At 46.2% G+C, this 24,881-nt stretch overlaps 1 protein-coding gene across 20 annotated transcripts in view; it reads right to left on the reverse strand.

Annotated features, from left to right (window-relative positions):
* The window catches only part of SRRM1 (serine and arginine repetitive matrix 1), a 254,277-nt gene that overhangs the window by 41,347 nt on the left and 188,049 nt on the right, over positions 1 to 24,881 (reverse strand). For 5 of the 20 annotated variants that reach the window (XM_078774013.1, XM_068110919.2, XM_078774011.1 and 2 more), the window contains exons 4-5: positions 19,895 to 20,068; positions 19,724 to 19,797 (exon numbers count right to left, since the gene is read on the reverse strand). The exons of 12 other annotated variants lie outside the window; for them this stretch is intronic. In XM_078774013.1, the coding sequence (XP_078630139.1) occupies positions 19,724 to 19,797; positions 19,895 to 20,068 (248 nt within the window). The remainder of the gene's footprint in view (positions 1 to 19,723; positions 19,798 to 19,894; positions 20,069 to 24,881) is intronic. 3 more of the 20 variants (XM_078774010.1, XM_078774012.1, XM_068110918.2) reach the window with 1 other exon arrangement.

Here is a 24,881-nt window from a genome sequence, read left to right on the forward strand (position 1 = left end):
TGTTTTTGGTCATGAAAACGACGTTAACACTCTAGCGTCCACAAATATTAACAGATTTTGATCAAACTTAGAATGTTTAACCCTTACCACACAAGGTAGGTTGCTATTGCATCCAACCCGATCTGCCACAAAATGGCCGCCATATTGTTTTCAGCTCCGAAACGATGTTAAGACTTTAACGTCCGCAAATATTTATGGATTTTGATCAAACTTGGTGTGTGAGACTCTTACCACACAAGGTAGGTTGCTCTCAAGTCAAATCTAGTACAGACAACTGACCTACTTTAAAGTTGTCCAGTCAGTTCAGTTGAGTTCTGCTTCCCTGGAAGCTCTTGTTTCTATTCTATTGCAGAGTAACTAAAGGCAGTGTAACAGATGAACATGGACAAGTGCGTTTTCTGCAACAAGATTTTAGAAGATGGCCAGAAGTGAGGGTATTAATAAGGCAAGTGCGGCACGAGGAAGCGGTGAAAGGACGAAAAAGGTCAGTGTGTGCACCAGGAATGCAGGAGGGTTTTTTTTATTAACCGACAAAGTATTGCCAGCGAACAGAAAAGAGCAACTGCACAGGACACGCCTTCATTTTGTGTTCTTTGCTCAGAGAACCGCAGTTCAGTTTCAAAAAGCATTGCTTGTTCTGTGGTCAACCAGCTAAATATAAAGTAAGAAAACGGGTTTGACATCATCCCTGTTATAACTGAAACTTTCCAAAATACTGTCTTACGTACGTGTGAAGAAAGGAAAGATGACTGGTCAAAGTTAGTTTCAGGTAGGATTGCTTATGCTCAGGACCTTTTTGCAGCTGATGCGGTTTACCATCAGAGTTGCAGCATCAACTTCAGGACTGGAAAGCAGCTTCCACAACAATATTCCTCTAGTGCAGTTGACAGTACCAAGAAAAGAGAGCTTGGTAGACCAGAAGAAAGAGAACTGTATGAAGCATTTCTCATGGTTACCAGGTACTTAGAGGAAAAAGTTGATGAACAGATAACCATTGCAGACTTGATCAAGAAGATGGAGACCTGTCTCCTGGGTTCAGCATTTGAGCCATACAGCTTCACACACATGAAAAGTAAATTACTGGAACATTTCGGTGAAAAAATCATCATCTCTGCCATGAATTGTGCCATGCAGGAGCTCACAGGTGTGACCTATGATACCAGTTAACAGCACAAGGACAATTCTAAATCAATACAACAACGTGATATAAAAGACATATGAACTGCTCGGAGCCTTCAAGGAATGGAAACCTTTCAGCAGTGAACCATCTCTACATAGTATTGTGAGTGGCGTTACTGCACATGACAAAGTGAATGTTGATAACGCCAGATCTGTGGGGCAAAGTATACTAGATTCCATGGTTGGGAAGAGTGTGTACGACTATTCATTCCAACGCAAAAAAACAAGCAGTCACACTTGGGTCAAAGACAGCTGTTGTCATTGATGGAGACTCAGTGCAAGTTGATCCACAGTTGCTTTTCCAACGACTCAGCGTAATTGCCACGAGTGAAACACAAGAAGATCCAGCATCTTTGTTCAAGTATGAGCTCTGTAGTCATCCTCCAGCACTCTTCGACTCTTTGACCCTTCGGGCCTTCCTAGGAAACCAAATAAACCAGCGCTTGGTGATGCAATTTAGGAACTTGTTAAACATGATCACAGCTGGTGATGTCCACTATGTGCTTGATGGAGGTGCCCTCCTGCAACGTCTGCCATGGTCACGTGGGCAAACTTTCGAAAGTATGTCACACATATATTACTTATGTGATAAGCAGGTATGGGAAGGCAACAATTGTCTTCGACAGCTTCGAGGACGGTCCCACGATCAAGGAGGCCACACATCGGAGACAGGTAGAAAGCTGCATAGGACCAAATGTCGCTTTCACTGGTCAAACAGTCCTGAAGCTGAAGAAGAATGAGTTCTTAGCAAACACAATCAACAAACAATGCTTCATTTACATCCTAAGTGACTCCCTAGAGAAGGCGGGATGTCTGACAATTCATGCCAAGGGGGATGCTGATGTGCTGATTGTCCAGACTGAAGTGGATTCTGCAAAGACAATAGATACAGTTCTTGTTGGTGATGACAGACCTACTAATTCTTCTTTGCTACCATGCCGACATGCAAGGGAGGGACATATATTTCAAGCCTGAGCTAAAACCTAATGCAAAGGAACGTCGAGTACGGAACATCAAAAAGACCAAGACGACCTTGGGATTGAATGTCTGTGACAGAATACTATTTGTACACGCCCTGCTTGGCTGTGAAACAACATCCAGTGCGTAAGGCATTGGCAAAACTGTTGCCCTGAAGCACATCCAAAACAACGTCCAATTCATGAAATATGCCGACCTGTTCACCGAGGAAGGAGATGCACCAAAGGATGATACAGTTGCAGAAGGGGAGAAGGCCCTTGTATGCATGTACAATTGTACAATGGATATCAAGATGAAAGTATTGATGTCCTACGATACAAGTGTTTCAGTGAGAAAGTTGCGAAAGGTACCAAATATGTTGAGGCCCAGAATTTGCCACCAACATCTGCGGCTACAAGGTATCACAGTCTGGGAGTGTACTTCCAAATTCAGGAGTGGAAAGGAAATGTTGGACAATTGAAACCAGATGAATGGGGATGGAAGATCACCGAGGGTCAGTTACTCCCAGTGCAAACTTCTCCCACCAGCGCCACCGAAACTTGCTGAGATCTTCAGATGTAACTGCAAGGCGGGGTGCAGCACCACTAAATGTACATGCAAGAAGCATAGCCTTAACTGCTCATGGATGTGTGGAGAGTGTAAAGGTTTGAGTTGTGCTAACTCATCAAGACTGGAGCTAGATGATGAGGGACATTCAACAACTGGTAATTAATCCAGAAATGTGCTAATCATATTCAATGACCCTGAAAACATGGGTTTGGACACTTAATTTCTCATGATTGGATACTAAGATACAGAATTACTGTGGAAAATTGATTTTCCTCATGGTGGAAGCTACTTTGCATATTATGCAAATTATTTATGCATATTTGCAATTATTATGCATATTTGACACATTTCCACCAAATATATTTTGGTATACTTCTAGTATTACTCCTCCCTGCTGTTTAGGGTATATTTGTGAACTGCATTGCAGTGAAAAAATTTATGTTGCAATTAGTGGTGGGTCAAGCCACTACTTTGACTGGACTATAAGCGTCATGCTTGCCTGTTTTCCATCTGGCAACATTGAGCGTATGATGTCAGGAGAGCAGTTTCCAGATGGCAGCTCCCTTAGAGGCCTGCACCAGGGAGGAGCAATGTTTTGTCCAATAAAATCCATCGCAGAATGAAGATGCAATATGGTGACGCATGTTTATCGCTGCAGCAGGTGTACGACTGGCACAGGAAGTTTAAAAGTGGAGTGTCCAGTGTGGCAGACGCTGCTCGCTCAGGCCGGCCTCACACTGCAGGAGTTGAGTACGTGCTAAGGGAAAACCGTCACATTACGCTGGATGAAGTAGTCTCCGAATTGAACATTAGCCATGGTTCATCACACCATATCATTCACAACGTGCTGGGGTTCCGCAAAGTGTCTGCAAGGTGGGTGCCAAGACAATTCACACCCGAACTGAAAGAACAGTGAGTGGACACATGTGAAGAACTTCTGTGATGTCATGAAACAGAAGGCGATGCTTTCTTACAGCACGTAGCGATTGGGGATGAAAGCTGGATCTACTACTTTCAGCCAGAAACGAAGAGGGCAAGCAAAGAGTGGCGCCATTAAACTTCACCGAAGCCCAAAAAATTCCGCACACAGCCATCTGCTGGAAAAATGATGCTGACGCTCTTCTGGGATAGCCGAGGCCCACTTGTAGAGCATTACATATCCAGAGGGACCACAGTCACGAGTGCATCATCATACTGCGACCTCCTTAAAAATCATCTGAAGCCAGCAATCAGATCAAAACGTCGTGGACCACTCACTACCAGTGTTTTGCTGCAGCATGACAATGCTTGACCCCATACTGCCCGCGCTGCAGCTGCAACAATCGAGGACCTGCATTTTGACTGTCTTCCTCATCCACCATACTCGCCAGACCTTGCCCCTTCGGGTTACCACATCTTTGGGCCACTGAAAGAGGAGCTCGGTGGCACCACTTTAAGATCCGACGAAGAGGTCCAAGAGGCGGTGCACGAATGGTCCCTTGGATGGACGTTAAACCTCTTCCACTTATTGAGTAATCTCCACTTATTGACAAGCAGCCAAAATATATATTTTTTTCTCGAGGAATCCAGGCCTCAGTAAAGCCCTGGAAAAAATGCATTGAATGCAATGGAGATTATGTTGAAAAATAACAGTTGTTACACACAAACATGTAATAAACAAGTTATGAAAAATATTTTAAGGTTAATTATTGACTGTCCCGCGTGTACGTATGTATGTATATTATATATATATATATATATACAGTGATCCCTCGTTTATCGCGGGGGTTACGTTCCAGAACCCCCCGCGATAGACGAAAATCCGCGAAGTAGCGACCATATTTTTATTTTATTATTTATATATATTTTAAAGCTTTATGACCCTCCCCACACTCTTATTAACCTTTCCCACACTCTTATTAACCTTTCCCATACTCTTATAAACACTTCCTATACTCTTAAACAATTTTTACACTCTTAAACATACGTAATTTTAACAACATATAAAATTCTAATGGGTACTCACCATTGAAGATACTGTAGCAACCCATGGATCCCCCAAGCAAGACCAGCATCAGAATCTCCTTGCTCCAGCCGGTGACGTCACCGGCGGGGATCCCCGGCGTCAGAGTGGCTGGTCACGTGACCGCCAAAGCGGGCCGCGCGTGCGGGTATAATCAGCTACACCTGTTGATCACGTGACCGCCGAAGCATGCCACGCTTGAGAGGCGTGGCTTTCGGTTTCGGTTTCGGTTTCTGGTTGTGCTTTATAATGCAGCCCGATAAATGGGCTTTTCAGTGTTCCCGAGTTGGTTTTGAGAATAAATATCTTCTCGGACGAGTTTGTGTCTTGCCCGTCATTTCGTCCGTATCAAGCAAGAGCCCCGGCTCTTCAATACTACAACTTGCGTGATGAAGATGATGATGAATTAGCTGTGCAGTACTGATGATGATGAAGGTGATGACGATGATGAATGTACTGCACAGCCAGAAAGAGCATTACAGTTACCCATTACGTGGGTAACTAGCGCAAGTGGAAGCTGCCGCATCTGCGTTTTCCATACGCACGACTTTGTCTCTTTGTCTACTCTTCTACTGTACACTATGTACAGTATTTTATTTCTTGTAATATGTTTTAATTACTGTATTTTTCTTATTTTTTTACGTTTTTAAATTTTTTAGGCTAGAAAATGCTTTATTTTACCACAAAAATATTTAAAATAATAGTATATAAAAATACATTTATACCGCAAAATCCCGCGATATAGCGAAAAATCCACGATATAATTTTACATATACTAGCGAGAAAAACCCGCGATGTACCGAAGCCGCGAAAAGTGAATCGCGATATAGCGAGGGACGACTGTATATATATATATATATATATATATATATATATATATATATATATATATATATATATATATATATATATATATATATATATGTAAATATATTTATATATATATATATATATATATATATATATATATATATATATATATATAATTGCTGCGGTTTTGAGAACCCCTCACTTTGTAAATACTTGTAAATAATATCATTTAAAAGGTTAAAGGTCGCACCCATAGTTAGTTCATATGCAACACAAAGGACACCATAGGAACTTTAGTTATTTCCTTATTATGTGTTTCAGGTAAGGCCGTGTTCTCAATAGTTGAATCTGCGTTGCATCAATGAAATAGGAATAGGTCCCAATCCATTCTGGCCATTTTGCCAACCTCTCTCTCCCAATTCTATTACGCGCCTCTGCTTGCCAGCAGCGTTCGCTGCATTGAGCCTTCGCCAACGCCTTAGCGCTCGCTCCAAACGCCATTGAACATGCGGTCTCAGGCCGAGGAAAAAGGGGGCGGGCCACAAGAACGAGGCGTGGCCCTGTCAACTCACCATCAAGGGCGGAGCCGGTGAGCCCTCGCCAACCAACCAGGGCTGAGGTGAGCTCACTGGCGGGCGTGGTTTCGAAGTGCGCGCATTGATCTCAAAGCGCGTTATATAAGCGCAAGCGCGACGCCCTTTTACGAACTACGCGGAGGTCTGGCCAGCGAGCACATTCGGATGAAGACTGCGGCACGGACTGCTTATTGTAACAAACTGCGCCACGGACTGCTTATTGTGAGGAAAGGTGCTGATTGCACTGGCTGCGCCGAGAGAGAGCTTTGTGATAGGAACATTGTTCGGGAGAGAAAGAGAGCATTGGCACGAGCTACATATTACGTACGCCGCATCCCAGTCCCCCGATATATATGTAAGGTCCGCTCGTGGTCAACGACATGCGGCGCGCTGCCGGCCTGCTTCCATCACCACCACGGCACGAGTCGGGATCGGGCGAGGAGCCTGACCATCTGCCTGGACCTTCCTCCCCTCCCACTACAATTCCGTGTGAGTGTGTCTGTTTGTCCTGGGGTCGTAATAAGTTAAGACTGTATAGATAAGATTGCCCTGTGTCCTTTTGTTTCTTCTTCCTCCTGTATATTCCTTTTGTTTCCTCTTCTTTTGCTTGTAAATAATTCATCAACCCACTCTTTGTTCTTCCCTTACTCTGGTTTCCTCTTATCCGATTGTCTTCGTCTTTTCTCGATTGAGTACCTGTGGCACGATTTGGAAACGCTCAGAATCGGGTTAGTTTTATTGTTAACGGCTCGGATCGCGGATCGCTAACCGCTCGGCATTTACCATCCTATCCGCGGTTCGAGCGGGAGTTATATCCCTGCTTTACGGTCGGGTTAGTAAGTAGGTATTTGGGACTTCATTGACCAATCACCCTAGCTGATTCCGACCAGGAGCGTCATAGCTTCCAGGATTGGGGGACGGCCAGCTTAAAAGACAAGGGGGATTAACCCCCCCCCCCTTGATAAGGGGAGCGCCGACCCCCGAATCCGCAACAATATATATATATATATATATATATATATATATATATATATATATAAATAAATAAATAAATAAATACCGGCTTAATTGTTTAGTTTGAAAACCATTCCGTAATTCGGTTAATTGTGGGCATGAGTCAGTTAGGTAGGACACACCGCAGCAGGGGGGACATATCTTGTGTTAAAACTGTCGCACTCAAGGTAGTAGGTTAAAGGTAGAGGGTAACCACACCTAAGTGTCACATGTACATGTAGAAGATAGTCCTGATGTTTCGGCTCGGATCGAGCCTGGCAAAAGGAGGGGTGCAGTGTTGCGGTTTTGAGAACCCACACTTGTGTAAATATGACATCATTAAAGGGTTAAAGGTAGCACCCCATAGATCGGCCACAAGCAACACGTAGGTCACCATATGACTTCAGTTATTTCATTAGTATGTGTACAGATAAGGCCATGTTTCCAATAGTTGAATCTGCATTGTGTCAATCAAATAAGGAGTAGGCCCCATTCCGTCCATTTTGACAGCCTCCCTCTCCAAGCGACGCCATTACGTGCGCCCTCCTGTCTGTGCCCCATGGCCCTCCCAATTTGGTACACTCCTCGGCCAGCAGCAGCAGCCTTCGCTGCCCGTGAGCTTGCTAAACGCCGCCATAAGCCACGAGGTGAGGCGAGGAAAAAGGGGGCGGAGCGCCAGGAAGAAGGTGTGGCCACGTCACCCAACCATCAGGGCGGGGCCGGTAAGCCTTAACCAGCCAACCAGGGCTGAAGTAACGTCGCCTGATAGGCGTGGCTTTTGGGCTGGCGGAGCGATTGCTGGTTGACTTATAAAAGCGAGCGCACAAAGCCCTTACACAGAACTAATGCGCTCGATCGTGGTTGAGAGGACTTATGCAGCGGCGCTCATTAAAGAGGACTTGTCGGTACATGCGCTTGGCAACAGGACTGATGAGAACAGCTCGCCTTGAGAGGATTCGTTGAAAGATTGGTGTTGACAGGACGTATTGGGAGAGCGCACATTACAACGAACTCGTGGGTGCATGCGCTTGATCAGAGAGGGCTCGTTGGCATTGGGAGCTCAAAGCAGGACCTTGGAGAGGGGGCGTTTGGCCCGAGTGTGCAACTATTACGTACGCTAGTACCAGCCTTCCCCCCCGTCATTATAACTGTCCGTTCGCGTCACGCTCCAATCCACGTAGCTGCCTGCCGGGTTTTGTCCGCTGGACCGGAGCCTGGACCGGAACGGATTGGAGCCTGGACGCGCTGGTGACCATCAACCTGTTCCACCCTACCATCTACAATCCCCATGTGAGTGTCTGTATGTGAAACGGGCCCGTTTGTCCAGAGAATAAGATAAGACTGTTTAAGGCTACCCGGTGTGCTTCTTCTTCCTCTTTCTGTCTTGTACATTTCTTTCGTTTCCTCTTCTTTCTGTAAATTGTTAATAAATTGCCCTGTTCTTTCTGGTTTCTCCTTAATCCGATCGTCCTAGTCTTTTCTTCATTGGGTAAACGTGGCACGATCGGAACCGCCATAATCGGGTCTAGTCCTTGTTAACGGCCCGAATCGCGGCTCGCTTCGCTCGGCGTGTCCACTAACGCCGCGGTTCGGGCGGGAGTTATTTCCTTGCTTCACGGTCGGTGTTAGTAATTAGGTATTAGGACTAAGTCGACCAATAACCCTATTTAATACCGACCGGAAGGAATGTTGTAACTTCCAGGACCCGCGTCGGCCAGATAAAAGGACAAGGGGATTAACCCCCCCCCCCCCCCCATGATTTAAGGGGAGAGCCGACGTCTGAGATCCGCAACAATTGGTAGTCAGGAGTGGGGATTTGGAACCTGGGACTAAATTTGTTAGACAAAATTTTGGACACCAATTGTGCTATTGGCCGCAACAATTGGTGTCGGGGAGTGGGGTTTGGACCCGAACCAAATTTTTTATATTTTGGACAAAATGTGATCAAAATTACGAGCGGCCGAAATTTTATTAGAAAACCAAATTAAATCATGCCATGGATAGCCAAGGCGATCGGATGCCGGTGGGGGTAGATGAGGAGGAGTTAGAGGCAATCCAGGACCCCCGGGAAGAAGTGGGACAATTGGGAGAGATGGAGGAGGAAATTAATGAGGATGCAGCAGTAGGGGTTGCAGGCGCACAAAATGGCTGCGCCTCGCATATGGCGACGAGGGCCGCGACGAGGGCCGCGCCCATATGGCGACGAGGGCCGCAAATGGGAGGGATGGATATGCAGGCAGCCATACAAATGGGATTGAAAGACGGGTTAAGTAATATGGAAAACCAAATGGGGGGATTGAGGAACGATGTGGGAAACCAAATTGGGGGATTGAGAAACGAGGTGGGAAACCAAATTGGGGGATTGAGAACGATGTGGGAAACCAAATTTGGGGATTGAGAACGATGTGGGAAACCAAATTGGGGGATTGAGAGACGGGTTGAGTAATTTGGACAAGCGTTACGCCTAGGTCCCCCGTCGGTGAAGTGATGTGAGTTGACAAAGTTTAAGACGCAGAAAACATGCTATGATATGATATTTCGCTCACAAGGTTCAGACATACATGGAGGTGGCTATATTGGATTTTGATGTGGCCACCCAATTTTCAATAGCGTTCTTCCTTGTGCCTAGATACACCCAAACACCAGATTAGAAGTTGGTGCTTTGCTTATTTTTCAAGATATTACGCTCACAAGGTTCAGACATATATATGGTGGCGGCCATCTTGGATTTTGACGTGGCGACCCAATTTTAAACAGAGCTCTTGCTTGTGCCGAGATACACCCACACACCATTAGAAGTTGGTACTTTGCTTATTTTTCAAGATATGCAGGTTACAAGGTTCAGACATACATGGCATCAGACATACATGGCGGCGGCCATCTTGGATTTTGACGTGGGTTGCACCCACACACCAAATTCGAATGCGGTCCTTCGCTTACGCACGCACGCACGCACGGACGGACGGACTGACACACGGACGGAGGGGAAAGCCATAGTCCCCCTTTCGCTCCGCTGAGCGACAAAAATAGAATGGGGGATCAATTGGGAAGTCAAATTGGGGGGTTAGAAAGCAAATTGGTGGGATTAGAAAGCAAATTAGGGGGCCAATTGAAGGACGTGGGTGGCCAAGCCCGAGAAATAAACGAGGGGTTAGCGAGGGAGGAAGCCAGGTACAAAATAAAAGCATTGGGGGAGGGACATAGACCGCGGGTCAAGTGGGAAAGGCACAATGGTATGCGACGGGGTAGCGCGGCTTGAGGAACGCGGGAAAAGCGAGTTAGAGCAAAGCACAGCCGGGTGGACTGGTATAGAAATCGCGACACCGGGTATGGGAAAGCTGACGACCACGGAAGTAGAAGAAATTTTTTTATTAGCGCCAGCGGTCGTCGAGGAAAAAGAGAATGAATTAATCATAGTTGAAATCGGGATTAAGAAGACGGCCGACTTAGAAAAGCACTCGCGGGAGGAAAAGATGGAATGTGTGCAAAGTCCGTATTCACATCATGATGCCGTACTTCCTCACCAAAATGAAAGTTTGCAGGTGCGTGTGGAGAAGAGGATCCCGAAGGTAAGCCGGGCTGTATATGGCGCGAAAAGGTTTGGCGCGAAAGGAATTTTCGCGCGCTTGTGGAAGGTCGGTGGTGCGCTGTATGAAAGGAAATGGCGTGTGTGTGAGAAAAAAGTGTGCACCGATGAGTGAGTGTGAAACAGAGTGTGATAGTGAGAGTGGGAGCGACATAGAGTGTGAGATGGAAGGAGAAAGTGTGAGAGAAAGCACACCTGGGATGGATGTGGAGAGTGTGCGGGGATGCACACCGGAGCGGCTGAGTGGGTATGTGCAAGAGTGCACCCCCATGAGTGTTACGGAGTACGTAACGGAGGAGAGTGTGCCAGGGTGTGCGTGAGAGAGGTGTGTAACGGAGTGTGTGTGTGCCTGGGTGGTGTACACGAGAGAGTGCGGTGACGAAATGTGTGGAGTGTATGGGAGGCGCTGGAGCGCCGGGACGTGTAAGTAAAGAAAGGGTCGCGAGGTGTGGATGTGAGAATGTGACTCGAGCATCGACGCTGACCGGGGCAGCGCTTAGGCCGACGTGAGCTCTCGGGGCGTGGTGTTCTTTGTGTGCTGCGGGGGCCGGCGGGGATCGTTGCTGCGGCGCTCTCGCAAGGAGCACGATTCGGGCCGCGTCCCACCCTGTATGGTCGGTGCCGCGTTGTAGCGGCGAACGGCACGATTCCGGAGGAGAAAGGCCACGTCGGACCTTCGCCCCCTGGCGGGCGCAGTGTTCAGACCGGGGGAGGTTAGGTCATCGGGCCGGAGACCGAAAGGCTCCGTGCCGGGATGGACCCTGGAACCTCGGCCCAAGTATGCCTCCTCCCCAGAATCGAAAATGCCGGACGGACCCAACCTACAGGAGACTGACCATCCGCGCGCATTGCCGGCTTTTCGAAGCCGAGCAGTAAAAATGTATTGCCGCACTGGGAGGCTCAAGGATAGTGGACAAATGGCGATAGTGATGTCGAGGGATGGTAGCTCTACCATCCCTCACATCGTTTTTGGGGCAAAGGAGCTATAGATTTATGGGGTTTGGCGGTAAGAACTAGCCAGGTAGGGTTAGGATAAGTGATAGGAATTTAGAAAGATGACCATGGGTGACTTGAGAGTTAAGTAGTGACATGGTACAAGTAGTGGGGACGTAGAGAGATTAGGTGGATGTTAATGACGAGGGATGTGCAGTAGTATAAAGGGATGACAGGGAAAGCACGAGTTTTAGAGGGGCAGTAGTTAGTTAGATGAGGCAGTGTGTTTGTGGTGTAGTTTATTAAATGAGGAATTGAATGAGAGTCTTGCTGGTGAGCATGTTGAAATGAGGAATTGGAGCGTGGGAAAATCTGAGCGAATGAGGCAATGGGTCGGAGAAGCGATGTATTGTGAGGGTATTGTGGATGAGTATAATGGTGTTGAGTGAATGACTTGCATCGGATGCAAGTGGAGATTTGGGGTGTATGGAAACAGGTGTGTGGAATAAATGGTGTGGAGTGAGTATTGTGGGATGAGGAGTGGAGTGTATGGTGCGAAGGAGTGGATGGGGGAAGGATGGACCCCTTCACGAATACCAGGGGAGGGTAGTTTAAAAGTAGGTAGAGGGAGTAGGTAAATTTGGTGGATATTGACATCTGTGGTACGAGTAGTAGTAAAGAAGTGCTTGGAGGGGTGCATAAGTGAAGTGGAATGGCTGGGCGTGTGAGCCTGTTAGTACGTATGGTTAAATGAGCACTCCGCCACTGGTAGTCTGTCGGCCAGGTGAGGCTGCAGGTAGGCTCTGGGAGCCAGGAAGAGTCAGTGTCAGTTAGAGTTCAGCGGGGCCCGAGGATCCCAGGAGAGGACCCGCGTAGCCCAATGCCAGAGGGGGCATAGAAAGGGTAAGTGCCAGGGAGGGCCTTCCCCAGGTTAGGGTGTGAGGAGCTAGGCAAGCTCGGGTGGCGACGTTCAGTGGCGGAGGTGCGCAGGTAAGTAGGACCTGCTGATAGAGCCACACGACCCAGCCCCAAAATTGTGCGAGGGCATAGGTAGAAAAAATGGGGGAGTGAGACCCCAAATTGGGAGAGCACTACAGTATGGGCAATGGGAATTGGTTTCTAGAACCACATAGAGTAAAGATGGCCAATGGATTGGCAGGGCAAGACCCCGGGTAGAGTAACTGTGTTAATGTCAATTAGAGTATAGTTAGGAGAAAATCTCTTCGCACCATCCGCATCCACTCACCAAGGTGATAGGACTCCACACCAGGTTTTGTGAATGGTTTGGATGGTAAGTCGCATCATGACGGAGGGAGACATTGTGTTGATTCCATCCCTTCCTTCTTGGGAGGGATTGGTAACGAATTTGGCATTAGGGGAGATATGGGGGACGTGATAGTAGAGACGGATTTGTAAATTGTGTAAATACGGGGAAGGGCAAGGGTAGTGTAGGTTGACATGGGGGGTGACGTACGAGTAGGGGCGAGCTTTTCTCAGCTCGCTCACCCGCGCCCTTCATGTCGCATTACCTTGCATTGATGTGTACCCTTGCGCCCTTGCCCCACGCTAACCTCTGCTTTGTCTTCCTTCCCCACTCATGGACCATGGTCTTTTGTGCGAGGGGTGTACAGGTGCCTTGAATTGTGCGGCCGCACTTTTGCTGCCTGCACCCTTGCTGCCTGCATGCCTGCCTGCACTGATGCACCATATGGACCACACGTTCTGTGGCCTGGCACCTTTGCTGGGACAGGCCATTGCTGCCAGCAGTATCTTGCTTGTGGACCACTGTGTTTTAAGTGGCATCAATGCCATGCAGGCGGACCACGTACCCTGGCCCTGCTGGCCATAAATAAAAAAGCGGACGCGGTTTGTGCCCTTTTTATTAAAGAACATCAAGCAAAAAGACAGCCAAGATACATCGGCCCAGCAGAGAAGCACCAGAAGACATCATTTATTATTTTAAAATGTTTGTTTTTGTGCATTGTTGATGCTTTTCATGCATTTTTTTTATGGTGCATTTATTGGTACATATGTGTATGGTGTATGCAGTGCATTGCAATGGCATTTCCTCTTTTCAAAAGTTCTGCTTTTTCCCACAAAAAACAGGTCCTGGGTTGCAGTGTAAATAATTAGTAGTGTATTGTAAATAATGCTCCGCACCGGCTTAATTGTTTAGTTTGAAAACCATTCCGTAATTCGGTTAATTGTGGGCATGAGTCAGTTAGGTAGGACACAACGCAGCAGGGGGGACATATCTTGTGTTAAAACTGTCGCACTCAGGGTAGTAGGTTAAAAGTAGAGGGTAACCACACCTAAGTGTCACATGTACATGTAAAAGATAGTCCTGATGTTTCGGCTCGAGTCGAGCCTGGCAAAAGGAGGGGTGCAGTGTTGCGGTTTTGAGAACCCACACTTGTGTAAATATGACATCATTAAAGGGTTAAAGGTAGCACCCCATAGATAGGCCACAAGCAACACGTAGGTCACCATAGGACTTCAGTTATTTCATTAATATGTGTATAGATAAGGCCATGTTTCCAATAGTTGAATCTGCGTTGTGTCAATCAAATAAGGAGTAGGCCTCATTCCATCCATTTTGACAGCCTCCCTCTCCAAGCGACGCCATTAAGCGCACCCTCCTGTCTGTGCCCCATGGCCCTCCCAATTTAGTACGCTCCTCGGCCAGCAGCAGCAGCCTTCGCTGCCCGTGAGCTTGCTAAATGCCGCCATAAGCCACGAGGTGAGGCCCGGAAAAAGGGGGCAGAGCGCCAGGAAGAAGGTGTGGCCACGTCACCCAACCATCAGAGCGGGGCCGGTAAGCCTTAACCAGCCAACCAGGGCTGAAGTAACATCGCCTGATAGGCATGGCTTTTGGGCTGGCAGAGCGATCGCTGGTTGACTTATAAAAGTGAGCGCACAAAGCCCTTACACAGGACTAATGCGCTTGATTGTGGTTGAGAGGACTTATGCAGCGGCGCTCATTAAAGAGGACTTGTGGGTACATGCGCTTGGCAACAGGACTGATGAGAAGAGCCGCCTTGAGAGGACTCGTTGAAAGATTGGTGTTGACAGGACGTATTGGGCGAGCGCACATTACAACGAACTCGTGGGTGCATGCGCTTGATCAGAGAAAGCTCGTTGGCATTGGGAGCTCAAAGCAGGACCTTGGAGAGGGGGCGTTTGGCGGCACGAGTGTGCAACTATTACGTACGCTAGTACCAGCCTTCCCCCCCGTCATTATAATTGTCCGTTCGCATTACGCTACAATCCATGTAGCTGCCTGCCGGGTTTCGTCCGCTGGACCGGAACCGGATTGGAGCCTGGACGCGCTGGTGACCATCAACCTGTTCCACCCTACCATCTACAATCCCCGTGTGAGTGTCTGTATGTGAGACGGGCCCGTTTGTCCAGGGAATAAGATAAGACTGTTTAAGGCTGCCCTGTGTGCTTCTTCTTCCTCTTTCTATCTTGTACATTTCTTTCTTTTCCTCTTCTTTCTGTAAATTGTTAATAAATTGCCCTGTTCTTTCTGGTTTCTCCTTAATCCGATCGTCGTAGTCTTTTCTCCATTGGGTAAACGTGGCACGATCGGAACCGCAATAATCCAGTCTAGTCCTTGTTAACAGCCCGAATCGCGGCTCGCTTCGCTCGGCGTGTCCACTAACGCCGTGGTTCGAGCGGGAGTTATTTCCTTGCTTCACGGTCGGTGTTAGTAATTAGGTATTCGGACGAAGTCGACCAATAACCCTATTTAATACCGACCGGAAGGAACGTTGTAACTTCCAGGACTCGCATCGGCCAGATAAAAGGACAAGGGGATTAACCCCCCCCCCCCCTTGATAAGGGGAGAGCCGACGTCTGAGATCCGCAACAATATAAATCGTTTAAAATAAAAAAAAGCCTTCAATTTCTGATATTTTGACTTCATTTTGGCGTCCCAATTGAAGCCCCACCCAGAGGGCGGGTACCGTTGCTTGTATATATAAATAAACAAACAAACAAATAAATAAAGGAACTAGGGCCAATATCCAACCCAGAACACCAGTGTCGTGCAGTCCCCCCAAATTGTATTCGCTAAAATCGATAGAAACTAATGACATAAAACAACAAAATGAAGAGCATAAACTCCATAAAAGATTACGATCCAGTTTTATTTTGCACAAATACCGTGCTCCAACCTGGACATGTCTTGGGAACGTCTTGTGACTTCATCTCCTTAACATCCTGCAGTAATGCTGGGTCAACAATATGCATCATCCCTGCAAGTTTGATAAGAGTGGTACAGTCGACTCAAAATAGTAGGTGATACACTACAATTTTTTAAAATTTTATTATCGATAGAAACACTCATTTGATTTCAAGATCCCAATGGGTTTTAAACATCGGGGAGGGGTTGAAGATGGGGGGAGGATGCATCATTTGTGTAGGTAGTTCCAGATTTACATCAAAACAAAAACTATTTTCTTGTGTAACAATAATAAATCACAAACCAAGTACAATGTTTGCCGAATGGCGTTTCAATCTAGATACAGCATGTTTTCAATACACTATATCAAATGCCAAAATGGTGCTTGGTTTGTGTTGTAATTTTCACTGATGATTTATCAATAGCTTTCCCGAAGTGGCAATGTGAATGAATGAACAAGCTTCACAATATCATTCTTTAAAAGCATTACTTTTTGGGATAGGAAGAGGGACAAGCGGGATAGCTGCCAAGCTACATGTTTACAGTGGTGCAGGTTGACCAGCTTATGTTGAGGTTTGCCAGCAATCTGCTTTAATTCCTCTGGATGTTTGTTGCTCCTGTTGCTTGATTTTGAGCTGTATCTGCTTCCTCCTTCGGCAGTCGAGCACGACGATTCCTAAATATGGCAGTGGGAACACCATGCAGTGTGCACAGCCAGACTTTACAAACTTCATCCTCGAACCATTAAAGTCCTGTTCCTGGACCATTTTCCATTTGTACCCCCATTTTATGCTGTTCTGTACTTGTCTTTACTGCACTACCTTTCATACCAGTTTCACCTTAAATGTTCTTTCACAATCCCTTCACAACTAGAGTTCATAGAACACCTTACCATGTGCAGTCTTGAGAAAAATGAGGTGGGAAGGGTCTTTTAAACTCTTGCTTTATGTTTTGTACGGAACAAACAAAACAGCGCTAGGTGCCGTGTCATTCTTTTAACCTCTTGCTTTGTGTTTTGTACTGAACAAACAGCGCTCGGTGCCACGTCATTCTTTTAAATTCTTGCTTTGTGTTTTGGACTGAACAAACCGCGCTCGGTGCCACATCATTCTTTTAAACTCTTGCTTTGTGTTTTTTACTGACCAAACAGCACCCGGTGCTGCCATATTTAACAAAATGCTGAATATCACAGTTACTCTGCCCTGAGGGCATGAATGATGAATCTCACTCTGCCCTCAAGGCATGAGACAGTGTAAATATTTGGCCAAGTACTGCTAAATATATATGTTTTAAAGTATCAAGAAGGTGATTGGTGTTCTACGTTTAGAATAGTTTTGAATATTTGACAGTATTCAAGTACTGTAGAACTTGACATCCGACATTCACGGTTCCGACATCCACCGATTTCGTGTTTCATAAAATATGAACTGCTTCTACATTTGTGGCTTCCACATAATGCTTTACTGATTGATGTAGGAAGTGAATGGTGCCTCTCTTGGTGAATGTGAATGTGAATGGTGAATGGTCCGTACCTCTCTCATTTACCGTTCTTTTTTTTAACCGCGTTCTCTGGAGTAGTTCCTCAATCATAGTAGTTGTGACTTCATGAGTCACATGAATCACGCTTCACCATCTGGCAGTCTGACGGACGAATCTGGGTTTGGCGGATGCCAGGAGAACGCTACCTGCACAAATGCCGAGTGCCAATTGTAAAGTTTGGTGGAGGAGGAATAATGGTCTGGGGCTGTTTTTCATGGTCTGGGCTAGGCCCCTTAGTTCCAGTGAAGAGAAATGTTAACGCTACAGCATACAATGACATTCAAGACGATTGTGTGCTTCCAACTTTGTGGCAACAGTTTGGGGAAGGCCCTTTCCCGTTTCAGCTTTACAGTGCCCCCTTGCACAAAGCGAAGTCCATACAGAAATGGTTTGTTGAGATCGGTGAGGAAGAACTTGACTGGCCTGCACAGAGACATGACCTCAACCCCATCAAACACCTTTGGGATGACTTGGAACGCTGACTGCGAGCCAGGGCTAATCGCCCAACATCAGTGACCAACCTCACCAATGCTCTTGTGGCTGAATGGAAGCAAATCCCCACAGCAATTTTCAACATCAAGTGGAAAGCCTTCCCAGAAGAGTGGAGGCTTTTATAGCAGCAAAGGAGGGACCAACTCCATACTAATGCCCATGATTTTGGAACGAGATGTTTGACGAGCATGTGGGAGTGTGATGTTTGGGTGTCCACATACTTTTGGCCATGTAGTGTATGTATTTTCTTATAAAGGTCAAGATGCCCTTGGCGCCAAACTGTCTATGTTCCTCTATCGTGTGTGTAGTAAAACCTTTGATCTACTCCGACATAATCCAAAACATTGTATCTGCCTTTGGCCTTGAATGATGATGTAATCGGCCGTGTGCTGGAGTATAAGAATGGGCTCAACTGAAGTGTCGAGCGAGAGAGAATCTCGCAGTAAATGCCTTAATTGGCAAAATGTAACCTGATGTGCGAGATCCTCTCTCCTGTTAAATTAACTTTGAACTCTAACATTTTTATGCAAGTATAAATAAACTATTGAACTCTGTTATGCTTGGAACTTGATTGGTGAAGACTAATTTATTTTAATGATTGAACTCTGTAAAAATTTGATCCTGATGGAAGAGCGAGGTATAATTCTTCAACAAAGGGCAAGGGGGTAAAGTCTGGAAAACCGACCCATGTATTAATATGTGACATTTTCTAAGCCCAAAAAGGGCGCAACCCCATGAAAAATTTACGAAACACCCTGAAACTCGAACTTGTTCTGTAACATATAATAAAGCAATGTACCAAGTTTCAGTTGAATATGCTAAAGTATGTGGGAAAAAAGCGTGGAAAATCACAGCTGGGATGAACAGACCGAGAGCAAACATAGTCTGACCGATGTATAATATTGTTACGTTTGTGGGGGGTGGATGAAAGAATACTGAATGAGAGATAGGATTATATAATTCGTAGTATGGACCGTGTAATGCGTAGGAGAAATCTCGATGTACATTAAGTAGGGTTTACAGTAATAAGATGTACAGTAATAAACCCGTGTTTCTTTTTGTTCAGATAAACGCATCGCATCCTTTCATCCCACGCGTGTAAGTTAACCGCCAATTTGAGGGGCGCCTCGGAGTTAAACCTGGTTCAGTTATCCGTCATCGGGCAGTTTTAATCGCCAGAGACGCTACAATATGTTATATTTTCTAAGTCCAAAAAGGTCACAACTCTGTGGTTGAACACATGCATTCATTCGTCCTTGTATATGCCCGATTATGGAATAGTCTCCCTGTGTCCACTCTCTCGTCCTCCTGACCTTAGTGTTTCAAATGCGCTGCTCATCACTACCATACGTGCTCACCCGTGATCTCTTCGACACACAGGTTTCCGATTCTGCTCACGGAAATGGCGATCACCAGAGTGGCACACCATAAAATAAGGGGCTCCATACTGTCTAAAATTAGGTAATCGAAACACTTAAATTTTTTTTTAAAAAACCACCTTTAGAGGCCATTTTTCCCCGCAAGCGGGGGTTGGCCTTTTTCGGGAACTGTGGTTGTTGTTGTTTTTCGGTCCCCTTTTTTGAAGCAATGTTTTACGGCCGGATGCCCTTCCTGACGCCAACCCTTTTTGCCGCCTTTAACGACAAGCAGGGAATTACCAGTAAACTGGTACTCAATTTGCCGACCTCGGAAGGATGTACAGGCTGAGTCAACCCCCCTGGCGTTAATTCAGCGATTGACCGGGATTCGAACCCAGGATCCTAGGATCCTAAGCCGGCACCCTAGCCGCTAGCCCAACACCAGGGATAATCGAAACACTAAACGAAGATATATTCACAACAATGTATAAACCTACCTTTTTCATTCATTAAAAAAAGTACAAAGTTCTCAGTGTGGCGTACCTGAAACGTTCCTTGGCCTTACGCTCTTCCTCTTCTTCCTTGCTCTGCAGTAGTGCAAGTTTTTCTTGTTCGAGCTAGCAGGGAAGTGCAAATAAGAACATATAAAGCGAATGTAATAATCAGCTTATTTCAAATGCTTCATTGTACTCCTCCACTCGATCCATAAAATACCTGTCGCTGTTTTATCTCTTCCTTTTTTTGCTCCAAGAAGACCAATGGAATGCCAGCAATATTTTCTTGTGCACTGAGTATAAGGGGCCAGAGTTCCCCCATGAAGAGGCGTGCGTTCTTCCCATTCAAGAATCCTGTAAGGTTGATCTGCATAAGCCGCCCATCTGGATGCTGCTGAAAACACAGTCCAGGATGCCAACAAGAAGGAAGTAGAGAAACGTTACTTTTATTAACTTAGAATGATGCACAATAGTCACTGTTGTACCTTTAAGATGAAAAACCAAAACCTTTTAACTTTTTAAAATACACTTGGAATGAATCAAACTTGCACAAAAAAAAAAAGAAAATCGTCAAGTGCCCGATTCCTCTGGTTGTCGAACACCGAAAGCAAATATTTTGTTTATCCTGGCACTGTAGTTTGAAATGGATACTTTCATACATCACACGTGGTTGTATGTAGAACTTGCTTTATGACTGGCATTTGTTAAAATGTCTTTTTCCAAGTTTCTCTGCAGAACCAAGTGCTTCCTCAGCTTGAAAAACAGCAAAAAGGTCCATCATCATGACAGTATGGGCTGGTGCTGCTGCTTCTTAAATTGCCACCCAACCCATCCCCATGAATCAAAGGCCCTTCGTGTCATTGGTATCTCACGACAAGAGGTTGAGTCTCAGGTTTTGTTTCTTGCTCACTGCAGACAAATATGTGGCCTTGCAGTCTTTCTGATCTTCCTCCTCTCACACTCACATCTCCGTTCATGCCCTGCCCTTGAGTCATTTCCTGTTGTGGAAATGACTCCGAGTGGGTAAAAGATGTTTAATATAGCACAGCTATTTCATTAATGATTGTCTCAGCAACAAGTGTAAAGTAAGTAATAATTGTGATATTAGATATGTCACTTATGTAATAGTCAGACACTGTCAACCTTCCCCATTGTGTGGATCTCAAATTTATCAACCCTTCTTACCTCATTTTACCGTTCTGCCCTCTGTATTCAGTAATGCTCTTTTTAGTGTTCTGGTAGGCTGTAAAAGCAAGTTTTGATGGCAAAACGAATCAAACCATCATAATGGGGCCGTGATGGAGCCCATGGTGAGAGGTCACGGAGGGGTTGCTCTGCCCACCGGGCCGAATGATGGCTATTCGTGAGAGAGAGGGGTTTGGGCGTGAATAGTAACCAGTGATGTGTGCTGGTGACCTTATAAAAGGTGGACCTGAGAACAATTAGGGAAGAGAATTTGGAAAACTCACAGCCAAGGGCTGCATCACCATGAAGCTCCCGAGGAGGAAGCCACGCACTGCCCAGCTGAGTCGCGTTCACCCAGCCGGAATAACACCTCCCCCGTTCTCCGAGACGTCATTTGGGGTTTGAGGAAGAATAACTGTCCACTAGACTTTGCCAGTTTGCGGCAGAATTCTTCTGTCCTGTCTGTCCCCAACTCTGTCTCTCACACGTGGTCCAGATGTGGGCTCAGTTTCGGCAATAGGTAATTACGGCATCTCGTTTGTTCATTGACATGGAATGTAGGGACAATGACAGGGAGATCAAGAGAAGTGGTGCAAGTATTGGTCAGAAGAAGAGTGGACATACGAGATGGAAGGGAAGTGGTGTGAGAATGGTGAAGGGTAGGCAAGGACAGAAATACAAGTTTGTGTGGCAAGGGTGCCCAGAAGGCGTGTCGTGAATCATCCCACGCGTATAATCACATGGTGTTGGTGTTTTGTTTTCTGAGGAGTTTGTAGACAGTGTGGTGAGTGTGACTAGAGTGAGTGAAAGGTTGATGATGGTGAAAATGATGATTGGAAAGCTCTTGGTGAACGTCATCCGAGGCATGCTCCGCAGGTCAGTCGGAGCAGTGAAGAGAAGGACAAGTTCTGGTGTGCAATGGAGAAGCTGATGGAAAACGTGAAAGATGAGGAACTTGTTGTGGTAGGAGGAGACCTAAATGGACATGTGGGAAGGAGTATGGACGGTTTTGAGGAAGTTAATGGGGGTTATGGATATGGTGTGAGGAATGGAGAAGATGAAAGGATTTTGGAGTTTGCTGATTTGTTGATTTGTAATACTCAGTTCGAGAAAGAGGATAATAAGCTTGTTACGTATACGTCAGGTGGGTCGATGACAACCGTTGTCTACCTGATGGTGCGTAGGCGAGATGGGAGCACCTCCGGGACACAAAGGTGATCCCGGGGGAGGAGGCTGTTTCACAGCACCACTTGGTTGCCTGCGACATAAGGGTGAAAGGTGTGAGGAGAGCTCGGCGGGTGAAGTACCAACTGAGAATTAAGGTGTGGAGGTTGAAAGAGGTGACAGTGAGGGAGGCATTAAAAGAGAGGCTGAGTATAGTAGAGGCTGATGTGGTTGAGCTTGAAAGTGGTTGGATGTTGTAGAAGATTTCGATATTCGTTAGGGTCAGCGAGTTATGCAAGTAGTTAAATTGTACGTCAATGTGAACTTTGTTCTTAAAGCATGCAAGGAAATGTGCAAAGAACTTCGACCAAGCAGTCAACCATCTGTGAGATGACCCAGTGACCTCCAAGGATGTGAACGCGGAGTTGGAATGTATCCCACCATTAGTGGGACTTGGGGAGGGATTTTATATCAGTTATTTGTGTCCTCCGTAATGATAAACAGATGGACTTTGGTGCCACAAAGTCTGGAGTCCACCAAGCCCTGTGTTGACCTCTGAATTCCAACCGACCAACATCAAAGCAGCAGAGGTCTACTTAAGAAAAAGGAGAGCGAGAGAGCGAGAAAGCGAGAGAGCGAGAGCGAGAGAGAGAGAGAGAGAGAGAGAATTCTCCCATGAAACGACGCGTCGTTTAAATACTCTCTGCAAGATTAGTAATAAATCTCGAGTCAAACTGAGCGAGTCTCGTGGAGTCTGCTTGAGTTTTGGCTGAGAGAGGTGTCCGAAAGATGCCACAACAATGTCAATGAAAGATAGTCTGTTGGGAGCCGTTGGTGAGGTATGTGGATGGACAAAAGGACCACCGAGGCACTCGGAAACATGGTGGTGGGACGATGAAGTTGGAAAGAGGAAATTGACGAGAAGAGGAAGAAGTTCAAGGCATAGCAGAAGGCAAAGGGTAAGGGGGGCAGAAAAGGCAGAGCATGAAAGTTATAAGGCAGCCAAGAAGGCTGCAAATAAAGAGGTAGGAAAGGCGCAGGAGGCATGGAGGAAAATGTTCGGAGAACGCTTGGATTTGGAAGAGGCTCAGAGAGCGGTATTCAGGATTGCAAAGCAGATAGTGAAAGAGAGGTGTGATGTGATGGGGGTGAGTTGCTTGAAGGATGAAGTGGGACAAATCGTTGTGGACCCAGATATAATTAAAGGAAGATGGAAGAGATATATGGAAATGCTGTTGAATGCAGAGAATAACCCAGTTTAAGGACCGGCAGAGAAGATAACTGAGAAGGAAGTTGAGGAAGCGATAAAAGCAATTTAAAAAACAAACAAAAAACAAACAAAAAAAAAACAGCCGTTTTTTCATGTACAGCCGATGTTTCATGCACATGCACAGCACATGCACATTGCACATGCACAGCAGTTTCATGCACATGCACAGATGATGTTTCATGCACAGCACATGCACAGCCGAAAAAAAACAGCCGATAAAAGCAATGAAGAGTATAAAAGCGGGAGGGCCGACGGGAGTTGCGGGAGATATGTTGAAGGCTGCAGGAAGTTGGGGTGTGAAGAGAATGACAGAGATCTGTAATCTGGTGGTGAAAGAAGGCTGCATTCCGGTGGATTTGGAACCGAGTACCCTAGTCCCTCGAAACAAGGGGAAAGGTGACCCTCTGGAGTGTGGCTCGTACCGAGCGATAAAGTTATTGGAGCATGGAATGAAGGTATTGGAAAGGGTGTTGGAGAGGAGGATAAGAAAGAAAGTGAAAATTGATGAAATGCAGTTTGGATTTATGCCAGGAAGAGTAACGACAGACGTGCTTTTTATTGTAAGGCAGTTGCAGGAGCAGTACATGGAGAAGAGGAAGAAGTTGTTTCTTGGGTTTGTTGATCTGGAGAAAGCATTCGATAGGGTTCCACGCAAAGTATTGACATGGGCATTGAGGAAGTTTGGAGTGGAGGAATGGTTGATCAGAGTAGTGATGGCAATGTACGAAAGAGCGAGCACAGCTGTAAGGACGAAGGACAGGAACAGTGGTGAGTTTGAGGTGAAGGTTGGAGTGCATCAGGGGTCGGTACTAAGTCCACTACTATTTGTAGCTGTAATGGAGGTGCTGGCTCGGAACGTAAAGGAGGGTTTACCGTGGGAGTTGTTGTATGCAGATGATCTGGTGTTGATTGCAGAAAGTATGGATGGACTGAAGGAGAAGATGAACAAGTGGAAGGAATGTATGGAGACAAAGGGTCTGAAGGTGAATATCGGAAAGACGAAGGTGATGGCAAGTGGTAAAGCATGTGGTGAGGTGGAAAGAACTGGGAAGTGGCCGTGTGCTGTGCGCAGGAAGGGTGTCGGAGTGAACTCCAGTCAATGTACAATGTGCGCTGAGTGGGTTCATCAAAAATGTATTGGTTTGAGAGGGTCATGAATTAGTGTGGCAGCTACATTCAAGTGTAAAGTGTGCACAGAGGGAGCTGCAGATGGAGGAAATGTTAAGTTGGATCTTGGAAACTGCGTGAAGCTGGAAGGTGTGAAAACATTTTGCTACCTCGGAGACATGCTGAATGGAGAAGGTGGATCAGACTCGGCAGCGGTTGCTGGAGTGAGATGTGCATGGAAGAGGTTTCGGGAACTGAGTGGCGTGCTGACGAGGAGGGGAGCGTCGTTGAAGCTGAAGGGAAAGGTGTATGCTGCATGTGTGAGAAGTGTTATGATTTATGGGAGCGAGACATGGGTAATGAACGTAGAGCAGCAACGAAGGCTGGAAAGGGTGGAAATGTGAATGGTTCGGTGGATGTGTGGAGTATCGTTGAGAGAGAGGAAGACAAATGATGAATTGTGAAAGATGATGGGAATAGA

Source organism: Myxine glutinosa, chromosome 3 (genome assembly GCF_964187855.1).
Source record: "Myxine glutinosa chromosome 3, kmMyxGlut1.1, whole genome shotgun sequence".
Lineage (NCBI taxonomy): Eukaryota > Metazoa > Chordata > Myxini > Myxiniformes > Myxinidae > Myxine > Myxine glutinosa.